Source organism: Pristis pectinata, chromosome 1, assembly GCF_009764475.1.
Source record: "Pristis pectinata isolate sPriPec2 chromosome 1, sPriPec2.1.pri, whole genome shotgun sequence".
NCBI lineage: Eukaryota > Metazoa > Chordata > Chondrichthyes > Rhinopristiformes > Pristidae > Pristis > Pristis pectinata.
In genome coordinates, this window is record NC_067405.1 from 121,164,366 (window position 1) to 121,183,513 (window position 19,148).

A 19,148-nucleotide genomic window follows, 5' to 3' on the forward strand; every position below is an offset into this window, starting at 1 on the left:
GTTCAATACTACTTGCTTTAACTACTCCCTGTGGTAGCGAGTTCCATGTCGTCACGACTTTCTGTGTGCAGAAGTTTCTTCTGATTTCTCTACTGATTTCTTGGTAACTGTCTTACACTGATGGTTTCTATTTACGCTCTTCCCCACAAAGAGGAAAATTTCTCTGTATCCACTCCACCAAAACCCGTTTTAGTTTTAAAGACGTTGATTGGGTCACACCTTCGGCCCCTTTCCCCCTCTTTGCTATAAAGATAACTGATTTCTCGCACGAAGCCCCCTTTAAGAAAGTGGTTGTGCTTTGATACAGAGCGCTGGTTGGAGTGGACGCATGCGTCTTTCAGTTTGCTCTCACTTAAGGTTGGACAGCTATGGCCTCAACGTTTGATCCGTGTTTCTGCTCTGGGATGTAATATGGTGTTTGGTAGGTAAGATAATATTAGTCCAGCGTAGTAGTTTAAACAAAAATGTTCAACCACAACAGCTACAGCTCACACCACCCTTACTCAGAACCAGGAGGAACTGGTGAAGGTTGGCAAGCTTCAGGTAAACCGCCCTTTCACTATTGTTGGTGTTGGTCGTGATTCATCTGCTCCTCCTCCGAATAAGACGAACAAAGGAGGGTATAAATTATTACCTGTCCCAAGACCACGAATGCATTCAAATGACTGGTTCTGGTTAACCGCACCTAAATGCCTTTGAGAATAGTCTCACTTTTCTCTCATTGACAGTCAAGCGCTGTTGCCCTCCTGCATATATAAAGCCCAATTAATCTTTGTGGGTTTTTTTTTCTGGGACATCGAGACGTTGATTCTCGTGGGAATACATAACTTTACCATCTGAAGCAAACGGATGGAACTAGTCAGACGACCCCTGTGCGGGATGGCGAACGTGGTTTTACTGCTATTTCGATCCGAATTATAAATCTCCCTAACTACTGCCTAGGTTGTTAGAAGAGTACAAACCCCCGGGAAAGGAAACGGCAATGGATCACCACTCTGCTCATTCGATGTTAACGTGCTGCGTTTTGATCCTCACTGTTCGTGGATTTGCCCAAGGTAAAATTGAGATTTATTTTACCCAGATCCCAGAAAAAAAATGTAATCTGGAGTAGGGGGCCAGTGTATCGGCAGTACAGAAGCCAGATCTGTTTCATTAACGATGCTGTTGGCCGCCCTCGCATTAATTTGCTTTCAGTAGTAAAGGTGCTTCCGATGACCACTGAGTCTACAGACGACGCGAGGCGGTCCTATCTTACTGATGTCTGTATTTGGGTGTTACTGGGGTTGATTTCAACAGATATTTCGCATCTGGGAATGTATAAGTCGAATGCAAAATGAAATAAAGATGTAGAAACTCGATTCATATCGAATACCGGAGTAAAGTTAATGCAACCTATTTTTTTCACGTTACTATCGGACCTCGTATCTATGCGTGCTTAGATAGCAGAGGGAATATCAATCACAGATAGTAATTTTAGTAAAGAGTTGATTATAAAGTGTAGCAAAACAAGGACGAAGATTCGATAACGCGTCCAGTAAGTTTCTTAGATCAGATTGTTTGGGCATGTTTAAACAGATATGTTAAATAATACTTTGAAGAATTCTATCATTGGCAGGATCTACTATTTAAAGCGATGCAATACTAAAGCAGATTAATCAAGACAATCAAATCAAAAAACTAAAACAAATGCTGGACGCAACCACTGTCCATGATTCCTAGTCCACTAGACGGAAGTGAAAGCAAGATTGCTTTAGAATTATAATCAAATCGGGATTCAGTATCGCTGCAGCTTTTAAAAAGAGGAAGAGTCGATAGAACGAGATTTCCAATGAAACCCAGCTTTGAGATTTTGCCAAAAACAAATCGACTGACCATTCTCGTTCCCTCTGTAAAACAACACACAGGCAGAAGGCATTGTTGGAGAAAGCGAGGGGATAATGTTAAGTCACCGTATAGACCGGTCTTAAACAGTTTTTTGCTCTATAAATGGGAGAGGTGAATTACTGTATATAGAACTTCATAGTGAGATGCTGCAGTCCCTTTGTGTATGGACAAACTGCCGCCTTGTCCCTGCCATGGAACGTGGTGCCGCCTTGCTGCAGTTGCACCGCCCGAATGATGTGAGTTATTTCAATGTCAACACTGCAACTTTTGACATTTACACCCGTCGACTGATTTTATACTTTGTCTGTAAATATGGTCACGTCCTCATTCATAACTTTAAAAAATGAAAGTGATTGGACATGTTTCTCGCTCATTTCAATGTAATATTACTCTCTGCAATCTAAAAGAATTGTAGGTGTACCTGTAATCACATTCCATCTTGACACAAGACACTTGCAGTCCTGAGTTTTCACACTTCAAGGAGCTGTATCATCATGAACTTCCTAAAATCCAGTCGAGGCGGCTGCAACAGGAAAGGGAAATGATTCAAGTAGTACTTGGTAGAAAGATATGTTTATAGAAATCAGACCATACAGGTTACTGTAATGAGAGTACATGACTTCCAGACACAAAAACAGGCTACCTGGCCATTCAACTGGATCATGGCTGATATGTCCCAGGCCTCATTTCTTCTTCTATGCCAGTTCCACAGAGCTCTCAATTCCCATATCCTTCAAAAAAAATCATCTTCCTCCACTTTAATTATCTCCAGTGATCCAGCCTCCACAGCCCTTTGGGGCAGAGAATTCCAGAGATTCATCACCGTCTTTTGAGAAGAAACTTTTGCGCTCCTCTGTTTTAAATGACCTCTCCTTTACCTTGAGGTTGTGTCCCCTCATTCAAGACTCTCTCACCAGTGGATACATCTCAACATCTACCCTGTTATGGCCCCTTAGGATCTTACACATTTCAGTAAGATTGGCTGACTTTCTTCTAAACTCCAAAGAATAAAGATTCATTTTCTTTAGCCTCTCATGATAGGACAATCCTCTCATCGCAGGAATTACCTTAGATCAGTAAAACTCTGATAACCACTGTCCTATTCTTCTTTGCTGATTCCCCAGCCTCCTTTAACATACTTAGGCCCTGGTTCCCATGCTCCCCTTAACACACCAGTGCTCTGATTCCACACTCCCTTTTACCCATCAGGGCCCCTGTTCCCGAAGTTCCTCAACACACCAGGACCCTGGATCCCATGTTTCCATTAACACACCAGGACCCTGGATCCCATGTTTCCATTAACACACCAGGGCCCTGGTTCCAATGTTCCCATTAACACACTGGGGCCTTGGTTTCCATGTTCCCATTAACACACTAGTACTGTCATTCCACTCTCTTTAACACAATGGGGTCCTGCATCCTGTGCTCCCTTTAACACATTGAGAATCCAGTTCCCGTGCTGCCTTGAAACCTCCCTGGTTCACAGGAAAGTGTATTATACTACTGTGTAATATCTAAAAAAAAATAAAAATAAAAGTGATCTCAGTGTCAAAGAGTTTGAGTTCCTAGGCATGGTGTCAAAGTAATGTTTATACCTGTCACTGTTGGGGCTATCCATGAGGGTTCTGATGTTCCAGATCCCAAATTTTAGATTAAGGAATGTAAGTTTGTTGTGCATGACTTTTTTTTAAACATGGGAAAGCTGCTGTAACTTGACAGAGTGAGGTCTTGACTCAATGGGAAGAGGGGCCAAAAAGACCAGACCCTGCTGCAATGAACATTTAACACATACAAAGAGGATGTGGGGTGTCTGTCAGCATATACATACTGAAACATGGATGTCCTTGCCTACTGCTACTTTCTCACATACCCCTTCCCCAACCCACCCTCTCCTCAATCCCTCTCACCCTGAGTCCTCTTTATGCTTGAACCATTTCTTCTGTGCACTTCAGCTATGACCTCCATCCATGTCCCTCAGTCACCCTTCCTCCAAACTTAGTCCTGCCCATCCCTCTTTTGCAGCCTTCTACTTGTACTCACCCCCAACCCCAACCCTTCCTTCCTGGTTCTGGTTCCAGACACTCTTCCCCCTCTGGTTTCTCTGGCCCTCTGCTTTATCCCTGCTGGTGAATCTAGTGTCAGCCACTCCAGTAAGGATGAATTTCCTGAGTTATTGCTCTGCTATTACTCTCAAGCAGTTGACTCTTTTTCAGTAGACTGACTAGAATTGCATCAATTAATAAACCTTTAATGATCCTTGCACTATTAGGTCATCTTAAATGCTTCTGCACCATGATGTCTTGATGTGTGCACTAGCAGTTAAACTCAGAGAATTATGACTGTACTTATTGCCCTTCCACCCTTCACATCCTCCTATTATGTTACTCTCACTTGAGCTGGAGTAAAATACCGTTTTCCTGTGATTGTGCATTTGTAAAATGTGATTAGAATTCCTCATAAATAGCCTTAAATCCCAATTAAATTGACTACCTTAAACATTAGAGTGGTGTTTTTACTTCTGATTCTCTGGAAACTTTAACGCAGGTGATTAATTGACATTGCATTACAATTCATTCAAATTTACTTCCTCTCAGATATCAAGCAACAGAATGATAACCCCCTTTGGCCTGGCAACACAGTTTCAATCCAGTTCATTACTTGAATTAAACTTGAAAGATTTTTGTAATAAAAAGATGGAATTGAAAGAAGATGTAGATAAATCAATTCAGCTATATTTCAGCATACCAGAAATAATTACACTTTTACTCTCTGTGGTATTAAATATCCTTTGTATATACGAGAGGGAAAATGAAAGTCCATTGAAAATTGCAGAGGTGATGCTTGTTTGGTATAGAAGGTAACTCTGCACATTACTTGGTTGATTATTTAATAATTGACATTTTTTTCTATGCCTTCAGGGACTGAGTGCCAACCTGGCTGTCATTCATTAAATGGATTCTGTGAGATCACTGGTGAATGCAGGTACAAACTCAACAATATATTCAACTGGAGAAGAACTGGCTAAACTGAGGATTTTATAAAAAAAAAGAAAAATAAATATTATTTTGTTCAATACTAAATTTACAATATTTCATTATACACGGCTCAATAATAATTAAAACATAATTAAAATCATACCAATATTGTTTTACCTCTGTTGTTTAGGCAATTCTGAAATATTTCTTTATAGCGTAACCCATTTGCTTTCATTCTGTTTTGGAGCTGGCTTACTTTGATTTAATTATTGTTAACATTTTATTTAATTTGCATTTAAATCTAGCCATTCACAGTGGAACAGGGAGCATGACAAAACAGTAATCAGTTTTTAGCAGTCCATTGCTGAGTCCACATGCTGTGAGTTCAAGACATAGGTTCAACTGATGTCTATTTTCTGAACACTATCAGCCCAGCTTCCTCACCATCCCACCCACCCTGGGCAAGGTAGATATAAAAGCCTATTTAGATATCATTATGCTATTTTAATAAAAAGTGTGGGATATTTTTGTTGGTATACTGGGATGATATTTATCCCTTCTTAAATTTCACCGAAATAATTATCTGAACATTATCAGATTGCTGTTTGTAGAAGTTGTGGCTGACAAATTGGCTGCTGCATTTCCCGCATTACAACTATGACCACACTAAAACATAATCTAAAAAACATTTTAAAGAGTCCTGCAATCTTCAAAGGTGTTATACAAAGTAGATGTTCATGTATTTGGGGCCAATTCAGGATGCACATTACTGCTAATTTTTTGAACACAAGACAATTAATCACTGATGTTATATTATTCAAGAAATCTTGAGATAAATCCTCTTGGAAGATTACACCTGATCGGTATTCTCTGACATTACCTTGGCTCTCTTGCTGAAGGTACAGCAGGTGAGCAGACATACATCTGCCAGAAGTTCATCTCCAAATGTATGTTGATGTGAAAATTCTTCTTGATCTTTGATCCAAAACTTCTTTAGCATGTTCCTGGAATCATCTTCAAGAAATTTGAGCAAAAAATATTTGCAGCATTGTTCCCTCCAAGTTACATACCATCTTGACTTGAAAATATATTGCCATTCCTTCATCATCAGAACTCCCTACTCAACAGCACTGTAGGAATACCTTCACCAGAAGAAATACAATGGTTCAAAGAGGTGGCTCGCCACCGTCATCTCAGCAGCAAGAGGAATAAAGGCTGGCCTTGCCAGTGATGCCCACATCCCAACAAGTGAGTAAAGATAAATATATTAGCAGATCACTCTTTAGATTTCACCTCTCCAAATTTCCATCTCTTGGGTAGAGCTTAGCCCTTAATTGTTTAGTTAATTCAACTAATTCAATACATATTGAACTAGACTCAAAGCACTGCACATAGACAGCCAGATGCAATAATAATGTTAGGCATTCCTGTATGTGATCTTAGTTTTGTTACAAGGTCTATTTCTCATGGGAAGCCATACACCTTTGTGTGCGATTCTGCAGACTCAGAAGGATATAGCTTTTTCTGCATTCTAGATCAAATACATTACAATTATCCTCACCACGTGGGCTAGGGTTTGGGCACGTGACCTTGTCCTTCCCACTGTAACTGACTTGGACCTCTGTTTGCCCCAGCCACTTTCCTATGCTCTCCTTATTGGTTAGGAACTCCATCTCTGTTCTTTCCAGTATAACCTGTCACGAACCAGCAACAAAAGAAACACACTGAGCATGATTCAGTGTTAAAAACTATTTTATTAATCACTACTTATGATAATACGTAAAATAAAGTAAAAATGTTAGTATGTTAGAATTCAAAAATGTTAAAACCTTGAACGTTAACCCCAAAAACTAAACTCTTCGTGTGTGTGTGGTGTGTGGCAAAGTCCAAACTCCAAGTTCAGGAATGGTTCTTAAAGTTCAGTTCCCGCAAGCCATAAGGTGAACATGAGCAAGGGCTTCTTCAACAACCACCGTTGTCTGAAGATAAGACGTAGACGTAGAGAACATAGAGAGAGAGTACATACGAAATCCAAATGTTCCACGATGGAACCCAAGCGACACTTCAGTGTTTACTCGGTAGTGACTTCCTCACCCCGAAAAGCATCCGAATTGTGGTCGTCCACACACAAATACCTGTTTCCTTCTACAGGTCAGCAACAAAGTGAACTCCACCGGATTTACTTCCAACTTCCATACATGGATTTCAGTGGCAAACACAGTTATGTTTCTCATCCATCGATAGAGAAAACAAGCAGGCTGGTGTCTCTCTCCCTTCTCTCTCTCTCTCGCTCTTCTTATCCTTCTGACTTCTTCAACAACATCATTACGTCCTTTACCTTTCTATTGACGTAAGCACGCCCCCCACACACATACACACACACTCTCTAATCTTAAAGGACTTCCACTGAGTCCGTAACAAACCTAAACCTACAACTTTAACTCTACCACACAATGTTTGGAGCTCGCAAACCTCATGTCAGTGATGTGCAAAACCAAACACATGGTACCACACATGGCTCAATTTCCTCCATTTGTCATCCTGCTGCTTTCCAGATTTGTATTTGTATCTGAATGCAAAGAGGAAGGAAATGCTACTGGATTGATAAAAAATATAAGAATGTTGTTCTTACTATACTTTAATCTTAGAATAAATTAACACAATGTAACTTTATAACCTTATCAAATGTAAGTGAAGAAATCAAATTCAATTATTTAATTATTATATATTAATTTATAATTAACAAGCTGCTTAGGTTTTGAAGCCAAAATTACATTATTCTTTTATTGATTGTTTACTCCACGATATCCCACACAATAATGAAGGAATACATGGGAGGGGTGATATCAATATAAAATATTTATCTCATCTACAAAACATTAGTATTAGTTTAAAATATTCCACTTGAGGAAGTATTTTACATTCAAATGTGTGTTTTTTCTTTCCCTTAAGAAGGCTATCACTTTTTCTTCTCAGGGGGCCATGAGTCTTTGGAAATCTCTTCCTAATAGGTGGCAGAAGCAGAGCTTTTGAATATTTTTAAGGCAGAGGTAGATAGATTCTCGATAAGGTTACTACAGGTAGATGGGGATGTGGAGTTGAGCTTACCATCAGATCAGTCATGGTCTCACTGAAAGGCTTGAAGGGCCAAGTGGTTCACTCCTGCTCCTAATTTGTATGTTCCTATATATGCTCACTTTTAGATTTCTGCCCAGTTCCTTGTGCTGAAAGACTACTTAAACTGACACAATTCCAAAGGAAATAGAAATAAAAACTCACTGACTTGCAGTTTGAATAAACAGTTAATCAGGAAAGCTAGTTAGGAAGAAAGAATCACTGTTGCTGAAATGCGTGCTCATTAGCTAAGGGATGTCAGTATCAAGAATCAATTTTGGCCTCTAACCCCATCTCCTCGTTTTGCATTTAATGAAGAAATCAGCATGCTTTCAAGTATAACGTAACCAAATAAGGAATAACACTGCCATTTATCACACAGCACAATTCATCTCAAAGTCATTTGACCAGACATTTTTATAGGTTATTCTTACTGTGCATAAATCATGAGTAAGGACGTATCTGGAACAGTATGCTAAATCTGCCACCCTGCCTGCAAGACACAATAAACACATTGATGATAGATCAAAAAGGAGAGATAAAAGTAATTCTGGAACTTATGGGAATCTCAAGTCCTAAACTCAATGCAGACAAGAGACTAAAGAGAATACATGATCCAGGTCCTGCAAACATTGACAGGCAGTGTTGATGTAATTCGTGTAGGCTCCTTGTCTTAGACATAAAATATTAAAGATCATCTTGAAAGATATTGAGCCATTTCTAGAGAGTTATTGAAAGTGATGAATTCTACATACTATTAACTGCTAATGTTAATAAATTGTATTAAAGAATGAAAGCTGGTAACCTGTTTCATAGTTGGCAACCAGCAACTACACATTGCCAGAATCTGATGATTTTCTCTGTTGCAGGTGTAAATCTGGTTGGCAGGGAGAGCTGTGTGATAAGTGTATCCCTTCTCCTGGCTGTTTACATGGGACATGCACCAAACCTTGGGAATGTGTTTGTAAAAAGGGTTGGACAGGCAGTCTGTGTAACACAGGTCAGTTCCTCCATGCAGGTACGTGCAAATATAAAAACAAAACTATGAAATGCATATCATCACTTGAAAACAGCTGGTAAATGCCCAAAATCATACCTGAGCCTGAAACATAAAGTAGGTGCTGCCAATTTATTAGTAAATTCAGCTTAAGAGTTCTTTTTTAGACAATTGAAGTATCTTGAACTACTTGTGTGATATTTTCATATTGATGATTTATATTAATCCTATTTTATGTTCTGATATTTTTGCTCTTTCTTGTAAATAATTTATAGAAACTTAGAAATTATGCAGATATATTTGTAAAACCTTAGCTGGAACAACTGTACCCCTTTCCAATGTTTTCCAAATATATCTCAGTGATGTAGTTTCTGCCTGAAGACTACATGGCAAATCTTTTTAACAACAATGTGTACAGATTTTCTGCTTACTTTTATTATTCTCTTCATAATGTTGAGTTTATGCCTCAATTGCCAACCGAAAACAACTATTGGACTATTCATCCTCTCAACCTATTTTTAGTATGCAAGTCTTTAATCTCTTTAACCTTCACAGGTTCAGTGAAAGGTGATTCATTACATACATTCGTTGCCCAAATATTTCTTATAGAGAATGTGGTTATTAATAGGCCAGTTAATCTTCTGGCTAATAAAAAGCCCTGGGGTGTCCTTCTTGGAATGGGACTCTGTCACTCTGACAATGACAAGCCCCCAACCTTGCCCTGGTTACTGACTCCCTGAACACCAACAATCTGAACTTCTTTATTCAGGGTCTGATATCCAAAACACATCACTACCCATCAGAAGGTCAGCCTCTATTTTAGGATACTCCTGTATGCAATTTTATCTTCATATTGAACTCTAGTTATGGGTTTGTGTGGCTTTAGCACAATGTATTAGTAATGTCCGAATTACCTTTCATGCGACATAATATGAATTAACAACTAAACATTTACTTTATTAGTCAATTACTATTCATAATGCAAAATGGTTTCTCTTTTTAATTAGTTATGTTTTTTATTACAGTGTCCCATAATTGTTCAGCTGAACACTCTTGTGCCAATAACTCAACATGTATAAGGAATGAAGATGGTAGTTATATGTGTACCTGTGGAGAGGAGTTCACAGGAAACCAATGCCAATTTAGGAAAAGCCCTTGCAATACCAATGGGTAAGGGATGGATGGTGTATAATTTTCAAGTTACATTAAAAAGTTACATCAGCTCCATATATGCTGCAAGTGATAATTGTGCATTTGACTCATTCAGCTTTATCCATCCAGATCAACCCTCAAATTGGGACGATCAGCATGCTATCCAAACGACTTCATTAGCATTCTTGTTTCCAACACATCTATTATGTGTTGATCATTCTGTGTATGAGGAAGATCATTTCATATACATCCTAAAAATTGCCTTTTCTTACTTTAGAAGTTTTGTGTATTTTGGTTTCCAGCCTGTTCATTTGCCCTAGTACTGGATTTAAATATCTTTGAGACATGTCTTTTACTGCTTGCGTCAGTGGAAAGTAAATTACATTTTGCTATGCCAGAATTAATGGACTATATTGGAAATATGTCATATTAAGAATAAATCCAAAACTACAAAATGTCTATTTTTAACTGGGGTTTGCTGCACAGCCACAGTGGTTTGAACATCACTCTGCCAGGTCAGTATGCAGAATTGTATTCAGAAAACATGATCATCACTCACAGAAATTGGAAACTAGAATACAGAAGAAAGCTTTTCAACCCATTGTGCTTGAGCCGAGCTGGCTCCAACTGTAGTTACAGAGTTTGATTTATTTTATGTTCCTTTCAAATTTTTATCTAATTCCCTTTTAAATGATATCACAGCCTGAACAGCAGTAGTTACTTCAGTGAGCCATTTTGGTTGAGTTGTACCAATAATCTACCTTGCAGCCAGAACCTCTCTATCGTTTCAGATGTGCTGACTGCCTTTAAGCAGCACTTCCAATCCTACCTCCAGGTGTTGTGCGACCAATGAATAGAACAAGTGTTAGCTGCATGCACAATTATAATAAGCAAGCAGTACAAATTTCACATGCTGCCTATAATCATTTCAACTGCTGCAGGCGATAAGCGCAGCACTTTCCCTTCTCTTGCTCCTAAATTCTTAAACCCATATTCATCCCCATAGAAAAATAGTGGCTGGGGTAGGCTGTTCAGCCCTTTAAGCCTGCTCTACCATTCAACATGATCATGACTTTATTTCAATACCAAGTTTAGAAGGTTATGGGCCAAATGCTGGCAAATGGGACTAGCTTGGATGGGGCATCTTGGTTGGCATGGACAAGTTGGGCTGAAGGGCCTGCTTCCATATTATATGACTCTATGAGCAGCCTCCTGTTCTCTGCCCGTACCTCTTGATATCATTTGTATTTAGAAATTGACCTCCTTAAATATATTCAGTGACTTGGCTTCCATAACCTTCTGTGACAGAGAATTCAACTAGCTTGCCACTTCTGAATGAAGAAATTTCACTTCACCTCAGTCCGAAATAATTTACACCGTGTCCTGAGATTATCATACCTGGTTCTGAACCCATCAGCTCACCTTCCCATCCTCCAGCCGATCAGGCAAGATATTCTTCCTGTATCCTGTCTGTGAAGTTCTGTAAGAATTTTATATGTTGCAATGAGATTTTCTCTAATTTTTCTCAACTTTTTCTCAATTTTCTCAATCTAATCTCTCTTCATACTAGAGTCTCAATTGCATCCTCAGAACTTGTGAGAAGCTAGGGAAGAGATTACAGAGGCCCTTGCAGAGATACCTGCTTAATCTTTAGCCAGAGGTGAAGTTTCTGAAAGACTGGAGGGTGGCTAATGTTATACCATTTTTTAAGAAGTGCAGCAAAGACAAGCCTGGGAACTACAGGCCAGCGAGTTTGACATCAGTGTGGGTAAGTTACTGGAGGGGATTCTGAGGGACAGGATCTATCAACATTTGGATAGGCAAGGTCTAATTAAGATAATCAGCATGGCTTTGTGTGTGGGAAATTGTGTGTGACAAATCTCTTACAGTTTTTCAAAGAGGTAACCAAGAAGATAGATGAGGGTAGGGCAGTGGACTGTCTATATGGACTTTGGCAAGACCTTTGATAAGGTCCCACATAGCAGCCTAGTCTGGAAGGTTAGATTGCATGGGATCCAGAGAGAGAGAGCTAATTGGATTCATAATTGGATCGATGGTTAGAAGCAGAGAGTGATGGTCAAATGTTGTTTCTTGGACTGGAGGCCTGTAACTAGAGGTATGCCGCAGGGATCAGTGCTGGGACCTTTGTTATTTATAAAAATGACTTGGATGTACATGTTCAAGGCAAGGTTAGTTAGTTTGTGGATGATACTAAAATAGGTAATATCATAGACAGTGAAGAAGATTATCAAAACTCACAGGGGGATCTCGATCAGCTGGGTAAGTGGTCCGAGGATTGGCAAATGGTTTTCAAAATGGGTAAGTGTGAAATGTTGCATTTTAGCAAGTTAAACCAAGGTAGGACTTATTCAGTGAATGGTCAGGCTCTGGGGAGTGTTGTGGAACTGGGGGACCTAGGAGTACAAGTATATGGTTAGTTGAAAGTGGCATCACAAGTAGACTGGGTGATGAAGAAGCTGTTTGAGACACTGGCCTTCATCAGTCAGGACTTTGAGTACAGGAAATTGGACGTTATGTTGCAGTTGTACAAGACATTGGTGAGACCACACTTGGAGTATTATGTACAGTTCTGGTCACCCTGTTATAGGAAAGACATCATTAAATGGGAAAGAGTGCAGAGAAGATTTATGAGGATGCTGCCAGGAGTTGAGGGCCTGAGTTATAGGGAGAGGTTGGGCAGGCTAGGACTTTATTCCTTGGAATGTAGGAGATTGAGGGGTGACCTTTTAGGGTGTATAAAATCATGAGGGGCAATAGATAGGGTGAACACACATAGTCTTTTTCCCAGAGAAGGGGAACTAAAAACTAGAGGGAATAGGGTTAAGGTGAGAGGTGAAAGGTTTAAAAGGGATCTGAGTGGCAACTTCTTCACACAGAGGTGGTGCGTATATGGAATGAACTGCCAGAGGAAGTGGTTGAAGCAGGTACAATAACAATATTTAAAAGACATTTGGATAAGTACATGGCTTGGTGGGCACCATGGTTGGCATGGATGAGTTGGGCCGAAGGGCCTGTTTCCATGCTGTGTTACTCTGACTCTTGCCATCATAGGAATTGGACTAGTGAGCCTTTGTTGAACTCCCTGTATGGCAAGCAAATCTTTTCTCAGATAAGACCAAAACTGCACACTGCTTTACAGATCTCATCAGCGCCCTTGGACATTCTTGCTCTTGTACTCAAAGTCTCTTGCATAGAAGGTCAACATACCATTTATCTTCCTAACTGGTTGATGCAATTGCTTGTTTACTTTCAGTGATTGGCGTACAAGAACAGCCCAATCTCTTTGTACATCAACACTTAAAGACTATTGTGCCTTTCCTTTTCCCATAAAAATGGATAACTTCAAATTTAACCATGTTACAATGCATCTGCCATGAATTTGTCAACTCACTCAACTTGTCTAAATCAACCTTCAAGCTCCTTTGCATCCTCCTCACAAGTCACAATCTCACCTAGCCTCATGCTGTCAGCAACATTATCTTCTGTTCCCTCATCCTATTCATTGACATGTTGTGAATAGCTGGGCCAAGCATTGATCCCTGTGGTAGCCCAGTAGTGACTGTCTGCCATTACAAAGATGACTCCTGTGACTCAATTTTCTAAGTATGTCTCACAATTAAAAATAATATGCAATCATATTGTTGAGGTTAAAAAAGTCTCCAAATATAATTTGGTTTAAGGACTTGGTTTTATGTTGTAATTTATATGTCTCCATTTGATGTGCATATATTTTGGTAAGATTACTTTATGTATGATTATTATTTGTCATACATTGAAGAGTGAACAATTTTGAGAGAATACAGTTATACCTGAACATTACAAAAAATTTCCATCCATTAAAATTTCATTCTATATTGATATTTTTTCTATTTCTTTCTACAGTTAAATGCACTGTAAAATGTTCATGACATTCATGTCATTTTTCTTTTTCAGAGTAAAATGTACTTTTGATTATTGTTATCATACTAACATATTTTAAAAATTTGTTTTAAAAGAATATGACAAAGTATACCAAAATTATATAAACTCATATAATTGAAAATCATATTTCCTGTTTAATTTTGTAACAAGGTGTTTCGTTGACATTTTTCTGCAATTTGTTATGCTTATATTTAAAGATTTGTTAGAAATATTTAATTTGTACTGACTTACTATGACAATGTGAAGATGTTGTGATGGTCAATGACAGAGGGAAGATATGGTTGATGAATGGTAAATTGGGATTACAATCAGATGGGTTGATCATGGAGAGTATGGCCAGAAATGTTATTAACCACATTCCACCGTAAAAGACATATTTTCCAAACACATCAGAGGACTGCCACTAACATGCTCCTTTTGATTTTGCACAAGGACATTATATGTATATAACCTGTACCATATAATAAGGATGAGTTTGTCTGCCCAACTCCCTTCCCCATAGAATAAACGTACTGTCCTTCACAATAACAATTTGTATTTGTAAAATACTTTTAAAGTGGCAGAACATCTGAAGGCACCTCACAGCAGCTTCAGTTGGGGATGAGGATGGGTTATGGCTGTGGTGAATAACAGTCCAGAGGAACAATCATTCATGTCATTTGCCTGACACATGGCGTAAAAGTTAAAGACCAGAGTGACCTTGACATTCAAAATAGTGCTAACCATGTTTGAATTATTTGCATGGAAAGTGAGGAGGCTGAGTGTCAATCTCCTGGGTGAGTGAAAGCACCTCAAACATTGCTTCTGAGTAAATCTGACAGTGAAGAGTTGCCCTCTGCCTGCTGTGGCTATGCCACAGTGCCTGCTTCCAGCACCTTCAGCAGCTCAGTGCTTGTCGTCTTTCTGCCCCTCTCCCTATACTTCATCCTCCAACCCCTAAGGCCTCTATCCAATTACCCATGACCACAGACAAACTACCTAAAAGCAGCCTTAAAAGGTACAATATTGAAATGATGCTTGCTCAACGATTCTTGCTATGTTTTTTTTCAAAGTGCACTCTGAAGGGTGACAAATATATTTCAAAAAAATTCAGACTTTAATCCAGCAGAAATATTAGCAGCCAATGTGTACGTACTGTATTATTCTTTTAACTTTCGCTGGTCAGGGCCTTTTTGCCCATGAGCATCAAAAATGCAAATTTATCATATGGAGCTTGTGCTCCTAGGAATTCAAAACTTGAAAACTGGGCCTGCAGGAAAACCAGGACCATCATATAAATAACATTATTCTATCCTTTAAATAATAAAGTCAAAGTTGAATTTATTGTCATACGCACAAGTACATGTATGCACATGTGCAATGAAAAACTTACTTGCAGCTGCATCACAGGCACATAGCATCATTTCAGTAGCATTCACAAGAAAAACATGAATTGAACATAAATTATACTCAATTTTTACAAGAACACAATTAAAACAAATAAAAACAGTCAATTTTAGTGCTAAGTGATCAAAGTATGGTGTTGCTATACTATAGTGATTATGGTTGTGTTGGTTGGTTCAAGAACCAAATGGTTGGAGGGAAGTAGGTGTTCATGAACCTGATGGTGTGGTACTTCAGGCTTCTGTACCTCCTGCCTGATGGCAGCTCTGAGAAGATGGCATGGTCTGGATGGTAGGGATCTTTGATGATGGATGTTATCTTCTTGAGGCAGTGGCTCACGTAGATACTACAGATGGTGGGGAGTGATGTGCCTGTGATGTATTGGGTTGAGTCAACTACCCTCTACAGCTTTTTATGTTCCTGCGCATTCGAATTGCTATACTAGATTATGATGTAACCAGTCAGGATACTTTCAACAGTACATCTGTTGAAGTTTGTTAGAGTGTTCAGTGACAAGCCGAACCTCCTTAACCTCCTAAGAAAGTAAAGATGCTAGTGTGCCTTCCTTGTGATTGCAACTATGTGCTAGAGTTGCAATCCTGACTCTAGGGTAGCCACCTTCAACAATACAGCAGGAGACAGACTTAAAGTAAGAAATAAGTGTGCATGTCACATGCACCACAGCCAGATTCCAGTAATGCATGAATAATGTTAGCTCTGCAATTAAGTTTCTAGGTTCTCACTTTTACTTTCATTTTATAAATTTGTTGGAAATGTTTAATTTGTGTTGACTTATCATGGTATTGTAGCCTGTTGGATGTTTGTTGGATTCAACAAAGAAGGGTAGGGTTAATGAATAGTGAATTGGGATTGCCGTTAGAAGAGTTGATTATAGAGAGCTTGGCTGGAAAGCAGCAGTCTAGACCACATTCTGCCTTTCTCTTCTTCCTTCACAGCTGTTTGTTGTATGGCTGGTGGCAATGGCTAAATGATCCAGACAGCAAGGTTAAGCACCATTTGACAGACCACCCTAAATCTTGGCACACAGTACTGCTAGGCTTCTCCAGGGCTGTTCATGAAGCAGAATCATTATTCGAACATGGCATCAATGTGCTCTTTCACATTCTTTATCTCAGCATGGTGTTTGTATATTGTGTGTGTATGTTGTGCTCCCGGATCATGAGCCTTGCCACCTTTTTTTATCCCTCTGCTTTGTCATGCTACTCAGATGTAATTGGCACAGTGGACTGCCAGGCAATAAAAACATCATTACTGTTACCAGGACCGATGGCATTGGCCTACATGGTGCACAGTATATGGTCACAAACCACTCTTCTGTTTTCTGTGCAATACAAAGTTGACTTGCAGTACCTGGAAACAATGTGCATGTGTGTATAGAGTAGAACAGCGGGCAATGCACCCAGCCTTGAGGTGCACCTGTGTTGATAATCAGCGAGGAGATGTTGTTACCAATCCTCACTGATTGAGGTCTGCTGATGAGGAAGTCAAGTATCCAGTTGCAGAGGGAGGTGCAGTGGCCCAGGTTTTGAAGCTTGACGATGAGTTTGTTAAAGTTTGATATCTAAAGTGTTAAAGTCACTGGAAATAGTAGCATACATCATGTCATTAATATATGAGAATTTTCTACAGTTAATCAGAAACATTAAGCTGAGATGGTTGTAACAGGCTGAGAAGGTTTACAGTATTTGTAGTAATAATACAGAAGAAAGCAAGACTAGTAGATAATCTTATGACATTAGATTAGATTTCCCTTTACCTGTTTCTGCAGCATTAGGGTGGAGGTGCTTCATTTCAGAAAGATAGATATAGTGGAATGCAAAATCATAGAGAGCTGATTAAATGAACAGACAAGAAACAATGTTGCCTTGTTAGGGGCATTCACACATCCTCATGCTTTTCCATTTTCACTACATCTAGGTGATCAAATGATCCAGGCACCAGATAGCTAAATCTCAATTTTTTTTAAAGGCAATAACACCAATTTTTTAAAGAAATAATAATAGCATATACTATTGTTTAGATATTAACCATGGATTTCAAATGAACTAGAGTTAATGTTTCAAAGATATTCAATATCTGTTACTAATGTTTTTGACTCCAGGGCACTTTGTCAGAATGGAGGAAGTTGCTTTGATGATAGTAGGACTGCAGTCAAGAACTACTGCTTATGTTTGCCTGGTTTTACAGGGGACTTCTGTGAAATAAGCATCAATAACTGTAACCCAAACCCTTGTGCCAACCATGGAACCTGCACAGATCTGGTTTCTAACTTCAGCTGCCTTTGCCTCAGAGAATTCACTGGCAAATCCTGTGAATATGCAGTCACATCTTGCCTTAGCCATCCATGTCAAAATGGAGGCACATGCCATGATCATCCTGAAGGTGGCTTTGATTGTGCATGTTTGCCTGAGTATACAGGAGAAATCTGCCAACACAAAGCATTTAAGAACTTTAATCATGACTCGAAGCAAAATGTATCCAAGCATGCAAGAGCAAGATGGATCAGTCATGGCAAGCATTTTCATCCCCTGCTACATGCCTCTCATGATCTACAGCAAGGAAATGATTTGATCAAGATCACAAGGAAAGAAACCATCTATACATCCAGCTCTCTGCTCAATAGCAGTCAAATGATCTGTTTTACGGTGCTTGGGTTATTGACTTGTCTTGTAATCCTGGGAACTACAGGAATCATCTTCTTCTCCAAGTGTGAAATATGGCTGGCAAATGCTAAATATCGACATCTCCTCTGGAAGCAAAGAAGGTACTTACTCCAAGACAAAAATGAAGACCTTTCAGTCAAAATTTTATCTCCAAGCATGAATAAATTTACAAGCTATGGAAAGAATTATACATCTATCTAAAGTTTTTTTTTGTAAATTAAATACATCTACATAACACTGCATTATTTAATAAAGTTTGCAATTGTTACAGTATAATCAAGTATTTGTTAATAATATACTGTATTATTTAAGTGGTTTTGATCTTTATCATAACACGTACACATTCATGTAAAGTGCTGGTCCAAGGTTTTCAACAAGAATGGGAACAACATGACTTGAGGTTATTTTTGAATTTGCATTATTTGGTAACCAGCAGAAGGGAGATAGGAAAGAATTGAATTCCCTTTTAACTGTTTACAATCTTGTGCAACCAGCACAACTGTGTCCTGTTTTAGTCTGAAATCATAATTTGTATTATATGATGAAATATATTTAGCTGTACACATTAAAATATTCTCATGCTTAAGATGTTCATGTACTTAAAGAGCTTATTTTACTTTACTGACAGTCCAGCCTTGTGACAGTGTTGTGACAATGTTCATTCTGCATCCTAAGTACAAGAATTAAATTAAAAAGCTTTGACCAAATAAATATTTATCTTTGACTGTAATACAATGTACTTAAATGTGGTAGCTTTGAATAAAAAAATATGTAGTCTGTTAAGATAATTGTTCATTTAGTATGCTGATCAGCAAGTCCTCATTTTGTATTGCATGAAGGAGCTAATAGCTTGTTTCATAGGTTCAGCCAAGAATGTAAAAAAAAGTTAATCCACATAATTAGCTGCAAAATGTGACAAGTGGAATTAGAAAGAAACAGCTTACAGTCGAATAGTACGATTGATGATTTTGGCAAATCTCAGTCAATAAATTACTTATGTTGTGTCAGTTTCTTTAG

At 38.7% G+C, this 19,148-nt stretch overlaps 1 protein-coding gene across 2 annotated transcripts; it reads left to right on the forward strand.

Moving 5' to 3' along the window:
- Positions 1-320: 320 nt before the first annotated feature.
- On the forward strand, positions 321-18,903 carry LOC127575058 (protein delta homolog 1). Of its 2 annotated transcripts, none has more exons than XM_052024694.1 (6): positions 321-425; positions 943-1,055; positions 4,803-4,866; positions 8,843-8,973; positions 9,996-10,140; positions 17,570-18,903. In XM_052024694.1, exons 1-6 carry the CDS (start codon positions 412-414, stop codon positions 18,330-18,332), a joined length of 1,230 nt encoding a protein of 409 aa, XP_051880654.1. In that variant the 5' UTR covers positions 321-411; the 3' UTR covers positions 18,333-18,903. The 2 variants fall into 2 exon arrangements, with proteins under 2 accessions (XP_051880654.1, XP_051880662.1); XM_052024702.1 differs by having other exon boundaries at positions 369-421.
- The last annotated feature ends 245 nt before the right edge of the window (positions 18,904-19,148 follow it).